Consider the following 23899-nt stretch of genomic DNA (forward strand, 5'->3'; position numbering starts at 1 on the left):
TCAGATCACAATGGGCCCATGCATGCTCATGCCCTGAATGCCATCTAACTGTAAGTCCTACAACTTTTCAAGATTAGGGTAAATCTAACCTTATATCTGGGTTAGAGGTTAACCAGGCCTATGAAATTACAAAGGGTCAAAACTTCATATAGAACCTCACCGACTTTTGTGCTTGTGACTCCTGTCACAAGCACACAACCCCCAAGCCAACACCGAATCAAAACGCAATATTTCTATAATGACAAACTTGTTTCTGTTCTTAAAATCCTGCTGTCCTTTCCACAGTCGAGTACCACCCCAGGCCATTCATCTCAGATAAGCTTACAATAGACGTCGACAATAGGCGTAGACAGGATAGAAACACTTTTGGTCTTCACGAACCCTATTATATAAAATAATGTTCTCGTCCTTTTCCACAGTCGAGTACCACCCGTACATCAACAAGTACACCGCCCACGGCCAGACCTTCACCAACGTGGTGTTCCAGCGCGACTACACCTGCAACGCCATCGTTCAGGACCTGACCTGCTACGGCGAGTCCATCAACCGCACCGTCTTCATCAACCGCGTCGGCAAGAAGATCCCCTACAACATGCGTATGTGCAGGTATGGTACACCCCTACTTACCTATAGCTAGCCTTAACCCTTGTCCTAAGCCTTCTGAGCTCAAGCCTTAACAACCGCACGTACAGTCGCCAACAAGTATACGTGGGCAAGAAGATCCTTTATCTTGTCGACAATACTTCTCACCTAAATCGCAACATTCACATGTGAAGGAAAATATCACTTCCATCTACTCATATGGCCATACCCCCGCTGCTCTTTTTAAAATGCGATGACACTGACGTCATCCAGGGACGATGTAGATTCTGTAGCCTTCATTTTGTGATGCATGCCAACTGTAATACATTTTGTAATGTACCTTAACGGAAGGGAGGCATAGTTTAATCAGCAAGATACGATATGAAGGTAAACATTGTTTGCTTGCAAATGTTACCTCTCTAGTTTAACGCTGAATGTTTTGTCCCCTGCAGCCGCCCCACCACCTTCGTGCGCAAGTACGTTGAGTTCACCTGCGAGACCGGTCTGGGCTACATCAAGTCCGTGATGATGCCCACCGCCTGCGAGTACGTGCCCTGCGACGAGACCATCTACGTGCCCACCTGGTCCGTGGACGAGTACTGGAAGCTTCCCGAGCACAGCTACGAGCCTGAGCAGTGGGAGAGGGACATGTGGAGCCACCACCTCTGGGGTAATTGGATTTGCATTTTTTGTAGTCTTATATTATACTGCATTTTAGATCTGTCTTTAATGTGTATGGTGCACGACAGCAGCATTCCAAAATGTACATGGTGCACAACAGCAGCATTCCACTGTCTGTTGTATCATATTGGTTTATTGCAATTCAAATAAGGAGAAAGGTGAGCACAGGTTTCTTAGTAATAACACGGTCCACGGTTTGCAATGTGCATACAGATGGTCAATATCTGACTTGCAAACAGTTTTTATCTAGACCAATTGCTAATACATGTCTAGTGGTACGGCCACGAATCATGGCCATCTACTGTCCAGGGAGGAAAAGTTAAAGAGACTGGGACAGGCATGAAACTAACTAAAAGCGAGACAATAAACCATCAGCTTTCATAATCTTTGATACCTCAATGTCCATTTATTAATCAGTGATTGATCAATATGTTATTGACAGGTTATTGATTGTTTATTGGTCCTTTCACAGTAACGAGCAGTTCTGGATGCGCACGAGCTGTCCACAACTGGTTCGAGGACATCCAGGTTCCCGAGTCCCAGATCACCGTGACTCCCTTCGGCACCTGCACCAAGCTGCACAAGTCCTACCTGGACGTGTTCGGCGTCGTGCCCAAGCACACCTCCGCTCTCACCTCCATCCTCAAGCAGAAGACCATCATCAAGAAGCCATTCACTGATGTGAGTAGATCTCTCTGACATCTTGCACGTCTTTCCAGAGAAAGAGAAAGAACTAGAGCTCTAGCAGCAAAGTAGGGAAACCTTCAGCTTTGACAGTATCTGATGTCTTCAATGTCGATTTATCAGCAATAGATCGATAGGTTATTGATTGTACCATCATCAAGAAGCCATTCACTGATGTGAGTAGAACAAAGCCAGATATCCAAGATATCTGACCCTTACATCCCTCATGACCTCAATGAAAAGCGGCCTGCAGGCCGATTCAAGCTTCTTATGAATAAATTAAGTTCAAAGGAGTATCCAAGATATCAGATTTTTTTCTTTGAAATCTTCTCTGCCTTTCTCAAGGAGGGGAAGAAAACAAAAAAAACTCCCAACATCAATAGAAAGACGTAGAAGTTGCCATCATAAGGAAAAAAAAAATACAAGTAGAATTGCTCCCTATCTCCTAGTGTTTCTTAATATACATCTGCTAAATGTATTTCTTGTGATAAGTGTTTCTTTGAGAAAAATGGTGAAGAAAAATACTTCAAGTTCTCAAAATGTCAAATTTTGCAATGTAAAATTTGTTAGCCCTAGGCCTAATTCTGCAACTTTAAGATGCTGTAAAACATAATGCATTCGTATCTCCAGGCTCTGTATTTTTTTCGACTACTAGTATATCTCCGCGACTCGACCTCTGCTTGGAGAGTAATGCATTCGTACATTGAACAGAAATATATTATTTATTCTTCCTACATGATCAGCTCCTTAAATCTCTTGTTCTTAACCTTGTTCCTTCTCCTCCCGTTCTCCAGGTGTGCGAGTACAGGTGGGAGGGCGTCTACTGGCACCCCGAGTGGCTGCACATGCACATGCCCATGTGTGAGATCCATCATTAGGACCTTACCTTAGCGTCGTCGTGTAGAAATTAGGACTTCCAACTTTTACTACCTTTCTACCTTGTTTCGTACTTTCTTTTCGTAGGTTTAAGACTTTCCATGTCTTTTGTCTGCAGAAAATAAAATATGTGTATACCAAGCATATTTGGAGTTGTCTTTACTGAGTTCTGAATAAGGTGTGGGAACATAGAAGCACCAGCGAGAACAATATTAGGCAAGACATGTGTGGGGAATGGTAGGAAGAGTCCGTAGGCTCAAATATAAGACAATCTACATTATGAACAAGACCAGAACACATCCAGAACGAAAGAACGAAATCCAGAACTTCTGCTTAAGTACAAAAGGTTGCAAAGAAGGGAGGTGGGGGGTGGACGAAATTGAGGTTGACCTGAAATGGCTGTCCAACAAGCTTAAGGGGGACCAAACATACCAAGTAGCATCACAATCAACCCAGAGGTTGATTTTTTTTTAAAGCTGACAAACATCCAGAATCACACAGACACAAACATGCAAATACCTCCATTTTCATGAACATAATAACTTGAAGGCAATCAAAGATGACAAACTCCATTCCATCCTTTAATCTACTGTTTTGTAAACCTTTCTCACAAATTATTCAGCAAATGCATGGCAGTACTAAGTTTGCATTGTGTATTTTGGGAATCGTATTTGAAGTAAAAGAAAAGCTTGAAACCTCTCATCTCAAGATTTCACGCTTCATATATTGATAAAGAATCATAATTAATGTAATATCATTAACACTTTTGCATTTAGCAATGGACCATTCAGGATAATAATTTTTGACAAGCACAAATGAAGTCAATGACAGTTTCAGCAACAGGATTCTATGACAAGAATTAGTCATATCATTTATTCATCTTAATTTTCAATTTAGTATTACAGAAATTCTACCAACTCTAAATCTAATCCTCTGACCTGTAATCATCACTAGTACATACATGGATACGTGGGGAGTGCGGAGTCTTTTAACTTTTAAAAGTTCTGTTTGGGCAAGTTTACGGCCACCAATACGAATAATTGCAAACAAACTTTGGGTCATATAAATTCAATTTCATGATTTTTAGTTCCATAAAAACTGCATATTAACTGGAAGATCATCAACAACATGAAAACATTATCTGAGGGATGTCTGTACTTTGGTACACATAGTTTGATCAGTCAGAAGGTTTCACCTGCATGTTGCTACCCCAGTATACTTACTTACTTTACTTTGGTCAAGCTTCCGCTCGAGCCAAGCTTGAAAGTTGTCTCCACTCCTCCCTATCTTTCATCAAGGACTGGATTTCGCTCACATCAAATAGGTATACTGCCCCAGTATAGTATGACAAAAACTCACAAGGAAATGCTATATATATATATCATACAGGACTTGGTGTTAGCAGAAATGGATGTCATTTGAACAGAACTGAACTGAACTGTTCTGAAAGTTGAACTGGAACCGACCATCACACAGATGTTACCTATAGACTACTTGTCTTCCTGCCCCTCTCCTTCATGGCCTGTTTGCTGGCCTCCATACGCCGCTTGTTCATCGGGTTCCGAGGGTCATAGATGTCGTAGCTGTCAGCTGTCACCACATTAGCGTCCTTCGCCTGGACCTGGAATTCGATACCATCACATGTCATTTGATACAGGAGTAACAGGACTTTGATTGATTATCCAGAACACAGGATATGAAAACTAGAACTTCTGCTGCAGTACCTTGGGAAGCGACTAGCAGGTCCACAATGAAACTTATTACTAGTATCCTTCTTTTTTACCTACTCCTATACCATACTAATGCATCCAAAACTTCTAAAATTATAAATGCTATCTACCAAAACAGGATTAAAGACATCAAATTCAAGGTATATGTATTGAAAGATGAACAACTAGTACACAAAATAAGTCAATAGATCAGACATCCAGGTATTTTTAAGACAAATAGCAATTTCAATTAATCTGGATATGATATGATTTTGTAAACGGACAGATGTTTCTGCTAGCATCCACTACCCCTCATCAGTGACAGTGCGTTGGATCCACCACCCCTTGTCAGGTTGTGGATGCTACCTGAAATGTCTCTTTCCAAAATCATATCCAGTTGCTTGTGAGTATCTGTTATTATGTGAAACTCACCTGTGCTGCCTCGAAGTGCAGTCTGTGAGCCATCCAACTGTCTCCCAGAGGCTGATCATCCTCCTCTGTCTCCTCCTCCTCTGCCTCCTCCTCCTCCTCATCTTCTCCTGTCGACTCCTTCCTCACAGAGAAAAGCTTGTTCTGAAACTTTGACAGCAGAGCCAGAGTCTGCTCTTCTCTTGATCCTCCTTTCTTCTTCTCTTTCTGTTTCTTCTCCAGGTATTTCTGTCGCTCGGAATGGAAATCTGCCAGGGCATCTTCCTCTTTTTCCTCCTTCTCTTCTTCCTTCATTCTTTCCTTCTCTTCCTCTTCTTCTTGCTTTGCCTTCTGTCTTCTCTGAAGTTCTCTCTTCAGAGCTCTGGTTTCTTCCCGCAGGGCTTCGATCCTGCTCTTCGTGTCTTGATCAGTCTCTACTTTCTCCTCACTCGCAGGAGTCTCGACATTGGCGCCAGTCTTCAGCTTTTTTCGGATCTTCTCTTTCATGGCTTCCTTGTCTTCGCCGGGAGAATCTGAATCTTGGTCAGACTCAGAACTGTCGTCTGAGTCTTGCTTCTTTCTCTTCTGATTATCTGTACAGATGGAAGAAAAAGACAGGCAATGCACATGAGCTGGCAGAAGACAATGGACAGAGATCTCGCCATTACATAACAGAGTGGCAGTCAGGGAGCAGTGCCCCTGCCCACCAGCAAGCCAGTCACAACTCCTCAACAAAATGAGGTTTGGCACTTACAAGAAGAAGAAGAAGAAGAAGAAGAAGAAGAAGAAGAAGAAGAAACTAAAGGAGATCTTCAAACAGTAACAGGAGATGGAAAGATGCAATGAGAATGGCTGTAGACATAACGCTGGATTTCTCTAAATGCTGTAAGAAATGTACCTGGAAAACCTATCTTGGCAATATCAAGGACTGCATATTAATTACCCTCCTAGAAAGGCAGATTGCAGCAGCACAAATACGAGTCCGGCAGTAAACATAAACATGGCTACCTTGTCCCCATCCAACCACCAGGTCACATTACGGGACTAGGTACTAGGTAATGTAAGTATGGGACCTGCCAAGACCCATCGAACACCTGTAAAGTAAAGAGGTCCCACCTGCATCAGAGGGTGAAGTTGGGACGGCGGGGACAGAGCTGAGTCGTGGGTCGTCCTTCAGAAGGTCGTGGCTGCTCTTACCCTTGGGACGGAGTTCCTCTGTCACTGCATTCACCTGGGGGAGGGGGGCGCCGCAATTATTATACATGATGTTTGCGAGGGGGGAGGGGGGCACAGCAATTATTGTACATGATGTTTGCAAGGGGGGAGGGGGGCACAGCGATTATTGTACATGATGTTTGCGAGGGGACGGGCACAGCATATATTAGCCATGTACATGTAGGTTCATGTGGGGAAGGGAGCACTGCATTTATTTATACAAGTGTTAAGCCATAAGATAATAAAAAAAGCTAGAGCATAAGACTGGGGACATGGAAGAACATGACAAAGAGGAGCAAGGGGCCAGTCATTGGCCTAAGCACTTAGGCAGGCAGCAGCATTTACTACACAATTGGAGGTTAATGTGAGGTAGTGTCGTAGCATTTACTACACAGTTATGTAGGTTCATGTTGGGGCGGGGGTGTGGGGTGCGGGGAAGCATCATTTAGAACACATGTATAATTATGTAGGCCAGGTATCTCATTTAATATACAAGGGGGTAAATGCTGAACATTGGTAGGTCTGGAATTTTACAGTGGCAAACAATTTTCTAAGTACATGTACAAAAAATACTGATAGCCTCTGCCCCTGAGGCATTGCCAAAACAGCACATCACATCCCTACCTCCTCCTCATCCTCCTCAGCCTCATCCCCAAACGACAGGAGTTTGAAATTCTTGGTGGCTCGCGCCGTGCTCTTTGCTTCTTCCTTCTTTTCCTTCTTATCTTCTCGGATTATCTCTCGAGGAACGATGTCATCAAACGGATTGAAGAGGACCTGAACATGTAACAAGGTATGGTGGATTGGTGGTATTGTATTTATACAAATCATAGGACTTGGCTGCATATAAGCTTTCATTCCATGTTTGTTGCATTGTAGAAAGAACAATAAACAAGTCTGCTTCAACATTTGATTTTGTAATACTTATTTACAACCCTTTGCTGTAAACTAGCAAATTCAATTGAACATTTAACTCTTGCACCCTGATGTAGATGGGCTGCTTGATGTCAGGAAGTACATTACCAACACAGATGTCAGAAAACTTTATGCTAACTTGTTAAATTGCACACTTGCCAAGTCTTGACACATTTCAATACATAAAAGAAACCCACCTCAGTGGCCTTGATCTTGTGCGGGTGCAGCGGCCGGTCCTCTCCGTCCACCTCCACCTCCGCTAGCTTCAGCATGTTGTACACAGTCTTCCCTGTAACCTGCGCAGGGAGAAGGGGGAATGTCACAACAACTATGTTTTATCATCTTTCTCAATGAGAGATTGTTTCAAGTAGTCTGGTTATTGATATGATTTTGTTGCCTTGCTCTCCACAGCAGTTTGACAAGTAATGGTGGATGCCACTCAAAAGCTTCTCAAAGCTTATGACCCCATTCATTTTGTATCAGTTTAATTTCCTTACTCTAAAATCATTTCAAAGCCTTGCATTATTAAACAATCAATGTCATAACATTATCATCAATGACTCGTAGCAGATCAACAATGGTAGGGGACATGAACCACAGACTATAGAAAATCTGTCAGTTATCAGTTATTTATGTAGTAAGTGGCTATTGTTTTGAATTATGGTTGTTGAAAAGAGCTAGTCTACATAATGTAGCAAAAACTTTTATGTGTTGCAATAGCTACCTTAATGTTATTCACAGTGTGAATTGCATTTGTCAACTGTTCGTTTATTCATTCATCCATCATCCATTTGTTACTTTGTTCATCCATCCATCCATCTATCCATTTATTCATTCCTTCACTCATTCTCACCTTAGCAAAGATGGTGTGTTTCCCATGAAGATGGTCCGCTCTGTCCAGTGTGAAGAAGAACTGGCTGCCGTTATCGTTTGGTCCGGAGTTTGCCATGGCAACGAGGCCTCGTCTGACGAAACGTAATCTGGGGGAAGAAGCAAGCATGAAATATTTCTAATGAATAGTAGTTTCCAGGGTTACTAAGTCTTTACACCATGCTTCCCATGCAGCTCTGTCCAGCAGGCTCACTGTAGTTAGACAGCATATTTGACCATAATGATCAAAGGCTAAAGCTACTTTCCTGTCTACCACACCCACTCGCACCCTTGTTTTTGTATTGTATACAAATTTACGACAAAACCAAAGTTGTTTTGTCAAAAGCATGTTGTAGTATGATGAAAACAATAAAATACATAACACTTAACTTTATCATTCATATTTCACAACTCAACTACTAGTACTGAAGTGGGATTCATTGAGGTTACGTTTCAAGACTGTTGCAATGTCATTTGTCTGTTGACAAATGATCACATCCACAAATCACTGACCTCTGGTGGAACTCGTCCTTGAAGGGTTTGCCGTAGACAGACTCGCCCCCCTCCCCCGTCCCGGTGGGGTCTCCCCCCTGCACACACAGGCCTCGCACCACTCTGAAATAGGAGATCAACAGTTATATAGAGCATCCGTAAATAACTTCATCAGGTTGGCAATTATTCATATAGTAAGGTTCTTTAAGCACAACCAGGGGGTAATTTACGTCCAACGTTTTGATGTAGCTTCCAGTCATTCTACCCTGATGATGGTGTCTGATAGACTTCAGACTTGAGGCTTAATTTGAGACTTTATTTTATTTAGACATTGAAACGTTGGACGTAAATACCGCCTGGTTGTGCTAAAAGAAGCTTACTATATGAACAGTTATATAGAATTTAAGATTTATTCCATCATACCTACAGTAGGCCGCAGCAAGGTGGTCTTAATTTCATGGATAGGGTTGTTGACTCACATTCTGGTTCTGTAACCCCAGGCCCCAATGGTGTGCTCTTGCCTTGGAAAATGCACTTTATTAACTACACATAACATGTATTCCATCCTTTTACTCGGGTTAAAGCATTAAAATGAGTACATAGCTTTGGTTAGGGTAGAGTTTGAGGAAAGCCACACCTCGAGCACATTACAGAACCTCACTAACTTAACGTTACACACATCCCAGAGTGAGGGGATCAAAGTTTACAGAAGGGTTTTGGGACCACTGGTATATATGCATTATTCTGCGTACACGTATGTGTATTTGCAACCACATTAAGTTTTGTAACAGCCTACTACTTGTATCTTAAAATACAGCAGCCCTACTTGACTAAAAAAAAACAGTGGACTAGCATTCGCTGAGACATCAACTCACAGATGTAGAAAAGGACATTTTCTCAAAGCCCTTTTCATTTTGACAATAACTCTAAGACATCCTGTCATTGACACAGATAACTACTCACCTGTGGAAGACGGTCCCATTGTAGTAACCCTCCAGACACAGCTGTACGAAGTTCCTACAGGCCAGAGGAGCCTCCTTAGACCACAGCTCAAGATCTATGTCTCCTACAGTCGTCTTCAGAAGCACTTTCCCTTTCGATGGGGGCTCCTGGATGTAGATGTTGCTCATCTTGGAAGTCTATCAGATCCTTCGCTTGGGTAAGACTTCTTAGTAGTGTTGAATAGCGGCGAGTTCGGTGGATAAATTGAGGGAAAACACGAAACGAGTTTCACTTTTTCGATCTGGGCGCCATCTTGGGGTTAAATCAGGTCATCAGTGCAACCAAACGTGTTCAAAATAATCACGATTGCCAGAAAGTGATGTAACAATTACTTAAAACATCAGTATTATTGAATAAAACTTCTTTTTCAACCATAAAATCGGTTTTTAAATCATTTTTACATTTTCTTGCTTTTACTTTGATGGGTGACTCGTTGCGATGCTATCCAAGTCAAAGGTCACAGTCAGCATGGCGAACTCTGTGAACATTTGTTTAGAATTCAGGTAAGATTTCACCGTTTTGGCAGACTTCTGTAGTTTGGGCTGGTTGTAATTTCTTATCAGAGGCATCAGAGGTACATGTAGGTAACTAGGCGTCATTTTTCAACCTTAGAAACGTTCATTTGCAGACGAACCCTGTCGTTTCGCGAGTTGGATATCTGCCCCCCTCCCCCATCACAACATGTTTTGGAGCTGACAGTAACTTAGTAACTAGCTAGGTAATGTTTCTGGCGTGCTGCTTATGTATGCAACACAGACAAAATATCGAAATATTTAAATGATATTCATATGATTTTGGTTTTCGTTTTTTAAAGACATACAAGTATTTCAATTTTGATATCGAATTATAAGTTTGCTATGGCAGTCTTTCTTGCATACAATTACAATTATGTAGATACATGTGACTTACAGTACAATTGCACACTTTCCCAGCATATCTGAAATGTTCCCCTTAGCATTTTGCATGTGATAGATGTTAAACAGCTTTCTTCAGTCATCATTTCTTTCCAGTAGTAGCAAATAACTACTACTAGTAGTACTAGTGCTTATAAAAATCTAAAAGTGTACAGAATCGAGCCCAAATGCCTCAGAACTATACAAAAGAAGAACTTTAGAAGAAGAAGAAGAACTTTATTGCGCAACAATTGTAACAGTTACAATGTATGGCAATGTGAACAACTATATACTAATACAAATAACTAACAACTAATGTAATATAATATAATATAACAGTATAAACAATCTAGTGAGTATCATAAAGCATTATCTCCTTTTTGCAATGAGTTGTGAATGAATTGGCCTACGTAGGCAGATATATATGAACAGGACATGATAATATCAAATGGAATACCTCTGACCTAACATGTGGCAGTACAATTTCGGACTTACATACAATATTTTGAAATAACTTTTGACGGTCTTCTTCATAAGTCGGACAATCCATTACAAAATTAAATTCATTTTCTATGTCATTATGGCATGTGGGACAAAGTCTCTCATTGGCTGGTATGTTGTAGTGTCGGCCCTTTTCAATTTGTAAGGTGTGTGCACTAATCCTTAGTCTCGTTAGGTCATTTCTAAACAATTTGTTTTGAACAGATGAAAGATATTTTTCGAAACAGAATTCTTTTTTGATTTTACAGTACTGAGTTTGTTAAAACTTCTTAATTCTTGTCTAGGAAAGTAGGATGATGATGTTTTGTTTCCTCTCCTGACAGCGGAGGTGCCGAGCTGCTGTTTGACATGGTGAAGAAACATGACGTCAGCCTGCCGGGAAACAGCCAGCCTTGTGAGTTTAGTTTACTTATAAGTTATATGTAATAAGCTCTTTGACACTTCTGAGTATGCATGTGAAACAACAGGAATTGTGGTAATAAGTCATGGTGACGGCCCCTGACTTGCAAGCAGTTCTTGTCTCAACCATTGTCTCTATTGACAGTGTTGGGTTCTTTAAAGTACTCAAGATGTTGCTCTCCTCAAATATGGAATCTTCGGCTGTATATCCCTATAGAGAAAAGCTAATTCCACATTTTCACCTAACTAGAGTGAGGATATACATGTACATGTAGGTGCGAGGTGAATCTCCCAAGGGTACAACATTGTGGTCTTGCTAGGATTCAAACTAAGAACCTTTATATTCTGAGTCAACAAGCCTAACCACAATACCACCTTGCTACCATCATGATTGTTTCACTTATCCAGGAGTTGTCTAGTTTGAGACTTTTTCTTGCTGATTATTTCAATGCATCTTTTTTTTCTTTCCAGGGACCATCAAGTCCCTTCTGGTGTGGATTAAGGAGAACCTGCTGAAGGAGAGGCCAGAACTGTTTGTACAGGGAGACACTGTGTAAGGAGTTCTGTAGACATGTCAGCAAACATGCACGTAAAATAGAACATATGGTACCAGAACATATCGGTTTACCAAAGATTTACAGACAGGGTGTTGAAAAATTGGGGAGGGGGATCTCTTAGATACATGTCTGAACCAAAGTCTTTTTCTGAATGGCCCTAACACCTTGCAGGTTAATTTCACACAATGCATTTTCATGAAAAAAAAATAACTGTTGTATATCTCCGTAAATAGTTTCATCAGGTTGGTAGATCAATCGAACAGTCTTCTTCGTTTCACAACCTTCTTCTTATTCTTCTGCAAACGTTTCGGTGACTGTCTGTCACCTTCATCAGTGCAAAATGAACAGCATCCTTGCCACTACGTCACAAAGTGGCAAGGATGATTAACGTATCACGTTCGAGAACATTTCATGTCAAGTAATTACGTCACAATAGGTTTAGTTCGATTTGCACTGTATAGTTCATATCGCACCAAGTAACGTTAGTATATTTCATTTTGCACTGATGAAGGTGACAGACAGTCACCAAAACGTTTGCAGAAGAATAAAAAGAGGTTGTGAAACGAAGAAGACTGTTCGAGTGTTGTATATCTCAATTGCCTGAAGCCTCTAGCTAGTTTGGTGGCAATGTGCTTCTTGTTAGTAATAAGATTAATGTATGATTTGTTTTCTGCAGGAGACCAGGGATCTTGGTGCTTATCAACGATGTGGACTGGGAACTCATGGTAAGTGTTGATTAGACATACTGTTATAGTCTGATTAAGAGATTATCTGTACTTTGATGGTTGGCAACATTTTATGTTTCCACATATCTTGCACATAAGGAATAGTCATACTAGGAAAGTACAAAGTGCATGAAATGTTTAAAGAGACATGTACAACTTAAAGATGTTATGGGTTCTTTATCTTTAAGGTACCCAATTCAATACACCATGGTGTGTAACTTTCAGCCAGTAGGTACCCAATGTTTGAGTAATGAGACTAAATTGCGTGCTGGAGGCCCCCCTCAAACATCGGACCCCCGTTTTAGGTCCCTTCTGAAAGATGATCCAAAATACTGACCGGACTGCACGTTGTTTAATTCCATGATTGAGTGATAGTTTGTTATTACTTTCTCAAAGTAAGTTTTATGTAACAATGTTGAGTCTGCTTTCTACAAATGTTATTTGCCACTACAGGTATCATTAATGATGAAAATGGCAGAGAACAGTTTTTACAACAAACTTGCTTTTTTTGCTAATACAACAAACAAAATATAGTTTGTTTCATTGATTTTCAGGGAGAGTTGGAGTATCAGCTGGAAGAAAACGACAGAATAGTTTTCATTTCAACATTACACGGAGGCTGACACTTATTTACCAAAAACTTGTTCAACAAGATGTAAGAAAATATCTTGTAGTAGAATATTTTAAAGGATTGTACATGTAATGTGTTCTAATTTGATATGTTATAAGTCTTAATAAGGACATAACTAAGGATTTTTTAATTTTATTTTTTACCTAAGCGCATTGAAAGCTTGTTTACAGTAAGCACAATCTTGTAAATTTCAGGAGTGAGCAAAGAGGTTTAGTTATGCCCCATTGATGATCGAGTGTGATTCAATGAGCCAGAAGATTTGAAAATCCACGAATGTTGTTTATGTAACTACAATGATAAATGTTACTGAATGAGGTTCATTTCCATATTTCAAATAGGAATGTATGAGATGACAATACTTTGTTGCTTATAATCATTAACATTTGCATCAAAATGCACATTTGTTGGTCCGATTTGGACCTGGACATTAAACAACACTCGTCATAACAGCTCACGATGCTTCAACTTGGGACTTGACAGATGAAATTCAGAGATGCGTTAGAACACAACAAATCGTTCCAACTGTTCATAGGCCTGATGGTAGATTGTATATTTTCATTACCTGGCCAATAATGTGCACAGTGCTCATTGCCGCCATACGCATTGTTGGGTTCTCCTGGAGCCCACTGCTCAAAATGTCCAAGAGGAACACCGTCTGCCCACACAAATTTACCCTCTTGGACGCGGTCAGTCAGTCCAAACCAGAACCAGGCGTTTTTATCCACAGCGTTCTTCAGATCGATGAGGAACGCGTTGATGCCCGCATCCCAGGGCATGGCGAGAGTTCCGCCATCAGAAGAACAGGTCGCAACTGCATGGTCGTAGTTACCCTGTTGGTTGAAGGCCTTGAAGCACAGTTGGTTGGGATGGTAGTATTTGTACCCGTCTGGGCAACCTGTTTCAAGAACAGGATGGATCAGAAGAGCAACTTCTACATTCATGTTCAGGGCTCGAAATACCGTCCTGCATATGCAGGTTTGCGCAGGTAAAGTTAGATCTGTGCGGGTATTTCGAGCAAAAAGTATTTCGAGCCCTGACGCTGTATGACATTGCATGGTGTAGCTAATATGCGTTCCTGGGACCTGTGATCCGTGCCCTACACTGCGTGCCAAAGTATAACGTTTATTATCTATAGTATGTAATGCATGAGTACATTACATGCATATAATGGAGTCAATTAATGACATCATCCAGGGGTTTATGTATGGTATCGATGACAACAGCATAAGGTGCAATCAAACTGGAATGCACCATGGCCTTGGACGATGATTCATATGCTGATGGTGATAATGCTATAGGATGCACTAAAAACTAGGATTTTTTACTGCAATTAAACCAAAGCATTATAATGAATGTTTCTTTTCTTGTGATTGTGGCATACAGACTTTTGAATAATGAAGGGTAACCCATTATTTTAAAAATATTTTTTGTTGTTAACTTGCTGCAAGGCTTGCTGTTATATTTATGCACAAAACCTATTCTATGCCATGTCATGTTTTGTATTTTACAAATTAAGAAGCATTCATTTGAATCCATTTGGATTGGAAATTTATTTCAGCTCAGCAATCAAAACACAACAATGGAGCAACCGATACATACAATGCCCCATCTGTACAATCAGCCACACTAAACAGCAAAGATCAGCAAAGCTATCTGTAAATATTGCTTATGAGGAAAATATATTAAATTTTAGTTTTTACATTTTATCCAAAGTTTAAAAAAAACACTCCTGTTAATTGCTTCACTCAAATGTAGCACATTTTCATCAAATGGATAACACAAAGCAAACAGCTTTGCAACATAACAGTAATGCAAACTGAATAATTATAAGTCACTGATTAAAGAATATTCCATTAATTTAAGACTATGATTAGTATTAAATATACCATTAATACGGTTATTACCTTCATCAAATACTTTCGCAGCCAGTAACCACACGTCAAAACATATTGTACTAGTATTCACACATCACAAATGGGAACTATTGTACTTGCCACTTGACTTACAGCACATACAACTGGTAGTACCTGTTTTATCTGTATGCATGCTTTTTTGTGTCTGAATAAAGTTTTTACTAAAAAAAAGATATAGGTCATGAGTCAGAGGTAGTAAACATAAAGTCATTGTCCGTAACAGATTTTTTTCTGGTCGTCTCCAGGTTGGTTGTACTGTTTTTTAGTAACCTGGGCTTTTTGTGGTTATATGTCACTGGTCAGCTATAACATTACCCTAAATACCTGGGGCGGATAGCCTACGTTGTGCATTCTGTGTTCAACTCATTATCGACTTCTTGTTATTCGATGATCTAGGGATTTACAGAGATCTGTTCAAAACGCATGCCTCCGGGAAACCCAACTGAGTCGTAGGAGGAGTAGCCGTAGTAGAAGACAGAGAAGGTGACAACAGCGGAGTTGTGTTTGATCTTGTGAGTGCCTGTGCTTGTGATGTGCAGCTGCGCAGCGGACAGGTCAGTGCCAGGAATCTGCACCCAAGATGTGGAGGATGGAAGAGCGCGTCCGTCATAGAGAAGGCCGGACCTCTCAGTGGTTTTTATGATGATATTGATGTAGCTGTCATATACTGAGCCCGCAGCATCAACTGTGGCGAATGTGTAGTCTGCTGCGAAGTGTTCAGTCGGTGGAATGTACATCATGAAAGGGTCCCCAGTAGTATAATCAGACTCAAACCCCTTGCTGTACTGCAGAACCATGATCGGTTTGGAAGATGCGATTACCTGGTAGGCGCTGGACGGAACATCATCCAAATCCCAGAATTCACCGGAATGAAGCCATTGAGATCTACTTGTATGCCCCGTGACTCTGACTGTGGTACCGTCCCTGGCGGCAACGATGCGGAAGATATCGCCCCCAGTTCGACCAGCAAGAGGGACTGTAACAAACCTTTTCCCCCAAGTGTCCACTGGGGGAATTTGCTCTACTAGGTGGTCGCAAGAGTGGATTCCTACAGGGACATTGGCACATTGAACGCCAGACATCAGGGTAACAGGCTTGTTTGAGGTGACGCGTGTGCCTGTAAGGTCAGATCTTTGACCTTGGAACTGAACAGCTTCAAATTTGTTCAGAACCAACCTGATGACACTTCCGGTGGAGTAGGTCAACCCTTGGTAGTGCGTAGTTCCCCGTAACGTGATCACAATGTATGTGTTATCTTCAGTACCAAAAATGCCAAATTCTGATGGTCCAGCTGGGTGTGGTTCAGTAGAGATGTAAGAAGCTACAAAGTATTCATTTCCAAGGCTGTCTAAAGGGAGGCCAAGGAACCCGTCTGTTGTGGCCGGCCTTTTGTTTACGCCATACACAATGATTTCTTTATCTGATGTAATTGAGATGCCTTTCTGTGCCTTCTCATTACCGATGAGCGCGAGGGAAGGGGGAAGGCTCACGACCTGCACTGCTGCATCTGTGACCGTGAGGCGTCTGGTGAAGCCGGCTCCGGGTGCAGAGATGGTGACTGAGGCGGGATCAGAACTTGCGCTGGTGATGAACAGCTCAAGTATGAGTTCCCATTGCCATGGTGTTAGGTTCTGAAGAAACCCGACCATGAACTCGGTGCCTCTGTTGTCCGGAGCTGCAAATTGGAAAACGCTTCTGTATAAGGCCTTTTTACTTGATGTGGACCATCTCATCATCATCAATTCTACAAAATGAGGAATAGTTGGCTAGGAGATCTAAAGTCAGTCCGCGGAAAGGACACACAGATACACACACACACACACACACACACACACATACACACACACCCTACGATCTTCAGCTGGCCGGCTGACTCCTCTCCATTAAGGGTCCAGGCGACTCTTGTACTGTCAAAACTTTTCATATATGATCATATCGATAGAGATATTTACCGATACACGTGACGTTTCTCCCAGACCAGGTGCCATCAGCTTGGCAGGTCCGCCTGCCGTTGCCGCTCACGTGTAGTTCATAGCCTGGGTCACAGGTGAAGCTGCAGTTCTCAGGAAACCGGAAGGTGGAGCCGTTGTCACAGGTCATTCTCCCGTTGGTGGGACTGCGCAGGACCGGGCATCGTACACCTGGAGTAATATAGACGTGCTCTGCAGTTATGTGTTGAATCGCAACTTATTTCTTGGAGAATGGTACCTTTAAACTCTAAGACGTCATTGATCTTGACCTTGGAACTTTTAGTGACAATGTTTTTCCATGTCTTTGACATTGACATTTGCTCCACGTGCACTAGCTGAATGCTTCCACTTTTGTTATAGTATATACTACTGGGCCCTCTTGGACATCACATTAAAGTTGAAGGTGCGACTCAGAAATCTTGCAATAAAATAAAGAGATAAATATTAGACATTATTTAAGAGGTCATCACAAGACACTTGATACATACCGATACACCCTGCGTCGTTACCAGACCAGGTAGCGTCAGCCTGACAGCGCCTCACACTGCTGCTTGTGGGAGTCAGCTCGTAGCCCGGTTGGACGTCGCAGGCGAAGCTGCAGGCCTCGGGATAGCGGAAGTTGTAGCCGCCATTACACGTCATCCTGCCATGCTGGGGACTGGACAGGTCCGGGCATTTCACAGCTGAAATACAAACGGGCTTTGATAAGCACTGTATCATGAAAAAGTGGGTATACTGTAACTAAATGATATATACATATATATGATTCTACTGCAAAATGCTCCAGGCTCTATCAACATAAGAGGCATTGAAAAATCGATGTTGTGAAAGTATCGACAGCTATGACCTAAAGAAAATTGAGTCCCGAACTTTTGATTGCATATGATGATCACATATCTAAATTTGCTGGCTTTCTCAATTGTCAAGTAGGCGGACTACCCCAATTGACTGTCCCAAACCCGATTACAAAGGAGAAGTAAGACGCCATAAAGTCTCAAGTCTCATATGTACCTAGACAATGTGTAGTCCCAGTGCTGTTAATGTCAACAGGAATGGTCCAGTTTCCGTCATGTCCACAGGAGTACTCGGCATAGATCAGCCTGTCGTAACCATGGTTACAGTGGAGCACGCAGACGACTTCGTACTCCGGCTCTGTGCTGGTAGCTGATTGGCAGGTGTCGGCTGCGGAGGATGTCGGGATAGAACACGAGAAGAACCCGTTCTCCGGTTCAGCGACCTGTGGAGATGCGGCAGTGAGAGACAAACATTTATGTCATACCCGTGACGCGAAAACGTTCGATACGGGTGTTCCGGACCGTGTCATAACTTCCGTATCGTATCACACAGGTTCGACGTTTGTATTACACAGGCTTCCTTCGAATAAATCGACCTTTTTCGAACGGACCGAATACGGCACGGTTAAAAATTCGAATACCGGATTCGGACGTTAGAATTGCTGTTGTTACAATCTTTTGTTCGAGGACACAACATTTTCTCAACTACTGGTGCATTTCGCATCGAAATATGTGTTTTCTCAGGTGGACATGACATAGATAAAATACAATACGGTGTATTCCGCATCACCCTCGGTCGCAGCCCTCCCGCAGGTCGGATCGGCCTTCGGTCGTCGGGCGATCCTTCCCGCGGTCGGACTGGAACCTCGGGTGATACGGAATACACCTTGTTGTATTCTATATGTATAGCGCGTTTACGTCATAGTGACATTATAGCTTACAAACAGATTTAGCCTCCTTGATTGTGGAGTGAATAGATCCAAGATGGCTGCCTGTCATTCCTCTTCATCTAAAACATATTTTCCTTTGAATGGCAGATGTCACTCCAAAGCTAGTCAAGTTTCCGTTTGTGGTCGAGGGTACCAGTCTAATTTCCTTGCTCGAGTCGTTGGAAACAACTTCGAATCATTAGCTTTTTTCGGGACGTGTGGGGCGGGGTTTGCTACTAACCGGAAAATCCGGACAGGCGGTCCGCTCACAGTGTCTCCCGTCCCCGACCGTCCCGACCCGGCAGCGGCAGCTGAAGGCCTGGTGGCCCGTCAGGCTGCAGACCCCGTGCTCAGGGTGGCAGTCGTGCAGCCCGAGCTGGCAGTAGTCAGACGGGACACAGCTAAAGAACGGGTTTCATATTCTCAGTCAAAATGTTCTACAAGCAACTGAAACCACTATACTGAGGCATGACATCTGTTCTAAATTTGACTAGATTTACACTCAAGATCCGGCTGACTTTTCAGGATAAAATATAGCAAAAAAAACGTAATAAGAATGCTGTACCAGTGCCGGTTTTCGTTGACCACCCGAATGGATTCGGCCCGAAAAGGCAATGGTGTTTAATGTCGTATCAGGGATCGTTGTGTAGGAAGTACCTTGAGGGAAACACATTAGGTATCAAGTAAGATCGCCTTTATAATATGTGAAAATAATACTTATTTACCTCGGCTTGTTCCATTCTCCACTTGCCATGCACCTGAAGTTGAAGAGACGGTGGAGCAGGTGGCCGCTCTCGTCGGCAACTTTGTAGCCCGGCTCACACGTCAGGCGGCAGGAGTCCTGGTACCTGGTGCCGCTGCACGTCAGGCGGCCATGGGCCGGGGTCTGTGTGTTATAAAAATATTTATTTCATTGTCCTATGTGACATTATTGAACACTTCAAAAAGCATCAAAGCTACAGTCAATGATAGCCTTTGGCTGCTATATTGCCTCAACTTGTTTGCTTGTTGTGCGTGAGGATACGTACAGAAAGATTGCCGCAGTCCTTCTTCTGACAGAGCAGATCTGGTCCTCCAACAACAGACTGGAGCGCTAGAATCATAAAGGATTATAGTTAGCCATTTTTCAAATGTCGTTAGCAAAGCAAAAGAGGTCTGCTACAATCATGTGTTTTAAAAGATTGTATTAACTATGCACATCGGTTTAATGTTATGAAATGTACTTGATCAGAAATGGTCGCTGGAAAAGCAGCGGCAAACCCTACCTTCCGCCTGTAGGCTCCAATTGCCGGTAATGTGACAAGTCACGTTCTGGAGGTTCGTTCCTTCGTACCCGTCCGCACAGGTGACTCCGCAGGTGTTCCCGTAGGTGTGTCCGCTGGTGCACCGGATGGAGGTGTGTGGGAACTCGGGAGGGGATCCGCAACTCACTGGTGGAAATAGATGACAGCCTAGTTAGAATCTTCAAAACGTAACCCGCATAATTTGCAATCAAACTTAGATTCTTATCATAGTGCCATCATATCGGAGTAACTCCTTTACATTTGATCATGCTGCATAATACGTAGTGAAAGGGTAAACAGGGCTATTTTCATTCAAAGCTAGGTATGAGCATGATGTATGTACCACCCAAGGAAATTATATCCTGTTACCTGGGATGCACTCTGGTTCTCCACTCCAGGTGGGTTTGTCTCCGTGAACCTGGCAGGTGAAGTTGTCCTGAATCAGCCGTTCGTACCCGTCATGACAGGTGAGATGGCACGTCTCACCGTACGTCGTACCTGTACAGCTGACGTCACCGTGTTCAGGCGTCTGTGAGCAGAGGAGGTGAGTGAAACATTTTCTACAGGGATTTCTACTTATAGATTGTAACAACAGATTGATGGATAACTGACTCAAATTGAATTCATTAGATCAATATATTGATTATTAAGTATACACTTCTTTCAAATTGATAAAAATGTAGCGATGAGATATTCACCAGATACCAGAAGATAAGGATACATAAGATGCTCACCGAAATACTTCCACAGTCAGCGATGACACAAACCAGAGTTTGTGGGATAACGTTGTCTGCAAAAGGGAAAAGTACGATGCTCACATAGTCTGTATCTGTATCTGTATATACACTTCACTGTCAAATCAACGTTCCAAACCCCAGTCTATAATCATATATGTTATGAGACTATCTTGACAAAGATCAAACGCCCGATGCAAAATAGAAAGAAAAAATCATTCATAAGGTATATGTTTTGATGCAGAATAGTGTATTATTTCCCAAACCTGCTGATAACGCATTTTCCATCTCCGTCGTGTTTTCTCCGCGAAAGGTTATCCAGTTTCCGGTCCAGCTGCAGCCCAGGGTGTCGTTTGTTTCCGGTACGTACCGCATGTCACAGATGACGTCACAGCGGTCCGAGAACACGTGACCCTGGCACAGGTACGAGCCGTGCGGGGGGTCCTCAGGTAGGCTGCAGTTTACTAAATGCAAAATATATTGGAAACATCATAAGGAACATTGACTTGACATTGAGATCAAATGATCTACTTGAAAAGCTTTGGAAGTGATCATCTATAGCGACTGACAAAACTTGATGTTTGCTTGACCGGTACTTGCATTGTAATGGGCGTGATCGTTGTGATGAATATATATAATTTTCTTCGAGTTCTAGAAGAGCTGACCGTTGGACAGTGTCAATCAGTAACCGTAGACATAGTTGCGAGCCTAATGATAATAGTCTCAATGTCCTGAAGCCATGCACGTTAGTCAAGTCAAGTTTATTGCACAACGATTGTAACAGGTACAATGTTTGGCAAATAACGTATACCTAACAACTACAAATACAGTACAGGGTGCGTGCCGGGGCAGGTAGCCTCGCTCACAAACCACTCTGGCTTCTAACATTTAATCACATAAATAACGCCCTACCTGGGTCGCACAGTGCGGGTTTGTCCCATTGTCCTGAAGCCGTGCACGTCAGTACAGGGTACCGGGGCAAGTAGCCTCGCTCACAAACCACTCTGGCTTCTAACATTTAATCACATAAATAACGCCCTACCTGGGTCGCACAGTGCGGGTTTGTCCCATTGTCCTGAAGCCGTGCACGTCAGTACAGGGTACCGGGGCAAGTAGCCTCGCTCACAAACCACTCTGGCTTCTGACATGTACGTGGTTGTGCTGCTGTTCACTTGACCATGAGCTAAATTCTTGGAATAGGAGAAAGACTTGTTAGTCGTTTTTCCTTCAAAGATTCTGTTTATTTTTTTTTTTTTTCATTTAACCAGGCTGGAAGCATATCGCCTGACGGCATTGATATCTGTTAATTACAAAGTAATGTACATGTACGTCTGTAAAAACCAGATAAAAGATTAGATATATGTACCTCATAGTCTTCACTACAAACCACGGTTCTGCAAACGGGATGTCTGGTGGCCCCAAATGTCTCTGCAAACAGGAAGACAGAAGCTGTCAAATTACACAAATGTCTACAAGATATCCGTTAGAGAACATTATCTATGGGCACCTTTAGAAGATTACGTATACATTAATTCATCTAATGCAACAGAAGCTTAATGGTGCATCCAAAATATACTAGGTTTTTTGTACTAGACTATTATATGCTCTCTTGGGCAGATGATAAATCCTCTCCTAGGCCGATGATAAATCCTAAAGCCGATGATAAATCCTCTCTAAGGCAAAGGATATATTCTATCTCAGCCAGAGGATATATCCTCCTAAGGCAGATGATATATCCTCTCTAAGGTACAGGATATATCCACTCTAAGGCCGATGATATATCCTCTCTAAGGCAGAGGATATATCATCTCTAAGGCAGAGGATATATCCCCTCTCAGGTATGTAATATATCCTCCCTCAGGCTGAGGATATATCCTCCCCAAGGCCGATGATATATCCTCTCTAAGGCAGAGGATATACCCTCTCTAAGGCCGATGATATATCCTCTGTAAAGCAGATGAAATATTCTCCGTAAGGCAGAGGATATATCCAACAATGTGTATTTCAAAACAATAAATTTTCTGACTTACCTAGTCGAGACAGAACGTCCAGGAAGTCCAGGTTGGCGACGATATGCTCGATATTTGGACCGACCCAGATCAGCAACTGTCGCATCATGTCAAAGTCGATGATATTGTTCTCCGAGATCATGTCTAGATATGTATCCACAATAGAAAGGTTAGGGACGTAGTCAAGCTTCACTAAAATGTTTAAAGCAACGTCCGCGTAAATTTCGTCGGGGATGCCAAGGTACTCTAACGCCCGAGGGTCGGTGTTCGGCATCGTGTCGGCAGCCCGACCGACGCCGACGAGCGTCAACACGACTTCGGGCTGGATCGGTGCCCATCGGCCGCGGTTGCAGAACAGCAGGCCTGCGTCATCGGTCTGATAACCCACGTGACATTTAGCGATGCACATGCGCACGTAGATGTTGTAGTGAGCGATTTTGGCGCAGCTGAAGTTGCCGTGACGTAGGTCTGGGAGGGACTCGGGGAGGGACGTGCTGCCGCAAACTGGAAAGAAGTAAAGGACACTCAATTCAATAGTATCTCTTCTGCCATACTGGTCTCTGCCTGGAACACTCATACTCAGAAATGACTTAAGCTAACGTAGAACAGCTGATGTTTAACTCTTCTTTGGCTCATCATCATCATTATTACTAGTATCACGGGCGGGTTGTCCGGACGGGTCTACTCTCTCCTTGTCAGAAATAAGTGGTCGAAAGACTTACGTTCTTCCACAGAAGGCGGCAGGGCCGGCTGCTGCACGGTGCCGGGAGGCTGTATCTCTGACGCGTTCCGCCCTCCGGCCAGCGCCAACCGGTACCACCTCTGCATCTCCGGGGAAAACTGCTCAACCCACGCGGGTAGGGGCTCTGGAGGCGTGTACACTGTCGAAAAAAAATCAGAAAAAACAAACAACGTTCTTGGCCTGAGAGTGGAATACTACAAGACATGCAGAAGGTATAGAAATAGAAAAAAGAGTAGCTATTGCTTTAATAAAAGAAGCCTTATGGTCTTTTCAGAGATCTTTCGGAAAACGGCTTCCAAGCAGACAGAAAAAAATAACATTCCTCCTGTAATTTTCTATAAAAAAACACACGGGGTTTCATTTGTAGCAGGGGTGATAAGATAGC

The 23899-nt window shown here is 42.6% G+C and overlaps 7 protein-coding genes across 7 annotated transcripts in view; 2 read left to right on the top strand and 5 right to left on the bottom strand.

Annotated features, from left to right (window-relative positions):
* The window catches only part of LOC118420732 (major yolk protein-like), a 20215-nt gene extending 17248 nt beyond the window's left edge, over window positions 1-2967 (top strand). Inside the window, 4 exon segments of the mRNA XM_035827686.1 lie at window positions 420-606; window positions 1035-1273; window positions 1763-1944; window positions 2742-2967. Coding sequence (XP_035683579.1) covers window positions 420-606; window positions 1035-1273; window positions 1763-1944; window positions 2742-2825 — 692 coding nt within the window. The 3' untranslated portion in view covers window positions 2826-2967.
* A 416-nt stretch (window positions 2968-3383) lies between these two features.
* LOC118420729 (spliceosome-associated protein CWC27 homolog) lies at window positions 3384-9715 on the bottom strand. Its single transcript, XM_035827684.1, has 8 exons — window positions 9396-9715; window positions 8454-8555; window positions 7924-8050; window positions 7268-7366; window positions 6780-6932; window positions 6057-6171; window positions 4965-5533; window positions 3384-4444 (listed from the first exon to the last, which is right to left on the bottom strand). Exons 1-8 carry the CDS (start codon window positions 9560-9562, stop codon window positions 4307-4309), a joined length of 1470 nt encoding a protein of 489 aa, XP_035683577.1. The 5' UTR covers window positions 9563-9715; the 3' UTR covers window positions 3384-4306.
* Window positions 9716-9830: 115 nt separating this feature from the next.
* LOC118420730 (ubiquitin-related modifier 1-like) lies at window positions 9831-13590 on the top strand. The gene is made up of 5 exons (XM_035827685.1): window positions 9831-9937; window positions 11152-11222; window positions 11699-11780; window positions 12461-12509; window positions 13064-13590. The coding sequence occupies exons 1-5, from the start codon at window positions 9873-9875 to the stop codon at window positions 13130-13132; spliced, it is 336 nt and encodes a 111-aa protein (XP_035683578.1). The 5' UTR covers window positions 9831-9872; the 3' UTR covers window positions 13133-13590.
* LOC118422027 (perlucin-like protein) lies at window positions 13529-14081 on the bottom strand. The gene is made up of 2 exons (XM_035829531.1): window positions 13703-14081; window positions 13529-13560 (listed from the first exon to the last, which is right to left on the bottom strand). Exons 1-2 carry the CDS (start codon window positions 14079-14081, stop codon window positions 13529-13531), a joined length of 411 nt encoding a protein of 136 aa, XP_035685424.1.
* Window positions 14082-14689: 608 nt separating this feature from the next.
* LOC118420728 (IgGFc-binding protein-like) lies at window positions 14690-19839 on the bottom strand. The gene is made up of 6 exons (XM_035827683.1): window positions 19775-19839; window positions 19472-19632; window positions 18988-19147; window positions 17512-18260; window positions 17006-17194; window positions 14690-16728 (listed from the first exon to the last, which is right to left on the bottom strand). Exons 4-6 carry the CDS (start codon window positions 17741-17743, stop codon window positions 15446-15448), a joined length of 1704 nt encoding a protein of 567 aa, XP_035683576.1. The 5' UTR covers window positions 17744-18260; window positions 18988-19147; window positions 19472-19632; window positions 19775-19839; the 3' UTR covers window positions 14690-15445.
* On the bottom strand, window positions 18018-21781 carry LOC118422028 (P-selectin-like). The gene is made up of 9 exons (XM_035829532.1): window positions 21676-21781; window positions 21030-21227; window positions 20764-20819; window positions 20399-20558; window positions 20012-20176; window positions 19775-19839; window positions 19472-19632; window positions 18988-19147; window positions 18018-18260 (listed from the first exon to the last, which is right to left on the bottom strand). Exons 1-9 carry the CDS (start codon window positions 21779-21781, stop codon window positions 18018-18020), a joined length of 1314 nt encoding a protein of 437 aa, XP_035685425.1.
* Window positions 20790-23647, bottom strand: LOC118421612. Its single transcript, XM_035828971.1, has 5 exons — window positions 23495-23647; window positions 22794-23276; window positions 22130-22191; window positions 21676-21953; window positions 20790-21227 (listed from the first exon to the last, which is right to left on the bottom strand). Exons 1-4 carry the CDS (start codon window positions 23598-23600, stop codon window positions 21786-21788), a joined length of 819 nt encoding a protein of 272 aa, XP_035684864.1. The 5' UTR covers window positions 23601-23647; the 3' UTR covers window positions 20790-21227; window positions 21676-21785.
* Window positions 23648-23899: the final 252 nt, after the last annotated feature.

This window comes from Branchiostoma floridae, chromosome 8, assembly GCF_000003815.2.
Source record: "Branchiostoma floridae strain S238N-H82 chromosome 8, Bfl_VNyyK, whole genome shotgun sequence".
NCBI classification, from domain to species: domain Eukaryota; kingdom Metazoa; phylum Chordata; class Leptocardii; order Amphioxiformes; family Branchiostomatidae; genus Branchiostoma; species Branchiostoma floridae.

What these genes read in the sequence shown, in the direction of transcription:
- LOC118422027 (XM_035829531.1), bottom strand. Translation starts at nt 14,081, where the DNA reads ATGAATGTAGAAGTTGCTCTTCTGATCCATCCTGTTCTTGAAACAGGT. An exon ending in CTGTGCACATTATTGGCCAG is followed by an intron (nt 13,561 to 13,702) that starts GTAATGAAAATA and finishes TTTAATGTCCAG; the next exon opens with GTCCAAATCGGACCAACAAA.
- LOC118420728 (XM_035827683.1), bottom strand. Translation starts at nt 17,743, where the DNA reads ATGATACAGTGCTTATCAAAGCCCGTTTGTATTTCAGCTGTGAAATGC. An exon ending in TAACGACGCAGGGTGTATCG is followed by an intron (nt 17,195 to 17,511) that starts GTATGTATCAAG and finishes ATATTACTCCAG; the next exon opens with GTGTACGATGCCCGGTCCTG. An exon ending in GAGAAACGTCACGTGTATCG is followed by an intron (nt 16,729 to 17,005) that starts GTAAATATCTCT and finishes TCCAATTTGCAG; the next exon opens with CTCCGGACAACAGAGGCACC.
- LOC118420730 (XM_035827685.1), top strand. Translation starts at nt 9,873, where the DNA reads ATGCTATCCAAGTCAAAGGTCACAGTCAGCATGGCGAACTCTGTGAAC. An exon ending in AACATTTGTTTAGAATTCAG is followed by an intron (nt 9,938 to 11,151) that starts GTAAGATTTCAC and finishes CTCTCCTGACAG; the next exon opens with CGGAGGTGCCGAGCTGCTGT. An exon ending in TTTGTACAGGGAGACACTGT is followed by an intron (nt 11,781 to 12,460) that starts GTAAGGAGTTCT and finishes TGTTTTCTGCAG; the next exon opens with GAGACCAGGGATCTTGGTGC.
- LOC118420729 (XM_035827684.1), bottom strand. Translation starts at nt 9,562, where the DNA reads ATGAGCAACATCTACATCCAGGAGCCCCCATCGAAAGGGAAAGTGCTT. An exon ending in AAGGACGAGTTCCACCAGAG is followed by an intron (nt 8,051 to 8,453) that starts GTCAGTGATTTG and finishes TTCTTCCCCCAG; the next exon opens with ATTACGTTTCGTCAGACGAG. An exon ending in ACAAGATCAAGGCCACTGAG is followed by an intron (nt 6,933 to 7,267) that starts GTGGGTTTCTTT and finishes TTACATGTTCAG; the next exon opens with GTCCTCTTCAATCCGTTTGA.
- LOC118421612 (XM_035828971.1), bottom strand. Translation starts at nt 23,600, where the DNA reads ATGCAGAGGTGGTACCGGTTGGCGCTGGCCGGAGGGCGGAACGCGTCA. An exon ending in GGACGTTCTGTCTCGACTAG is followed by an intron (nt 22,192 to 22,793) that starts GTAAGTCAGAAA and finishes TCCTGTTTGCAG; the next exon opens with AGACATTTGGGGCCACCAGA. An exon ending in TTTGTAGTGAAGACTATGAG is followed by an intron (nt 21,954 to 22,129) that starts GTACATATATCT and finishes TCCTATTCCAAG; the next exon opens with AATTTAGCTCATGGTCAAGT.
- LOC118422028 (XM_035829532.1), bottom strand. Translation starts at nt 21,781, where the DNA reads ATGTTAGAAGCCAGAGTGGTTTGTGAGCGAGGCTACTTGCCCCGGTAC. An exon ending in CTGACTGTGGAAGTATTTCG is followed by an intron (nt 20,559 to 20,763) that starts GTGAGCATCTTA and finishes CTCTGCTCACAG; the next exon opens with ACGCCTGAACACGGTGACGT. An exon ending in CCGCCTGTCCGGATTTTCCG is followed by an intron (nt 18,261 to 18,987) that starts GTTAGTAGCAAA and finishes GCATCTCCACAG; the next exon opens with GTCGCTGAACCGGAGAACGG.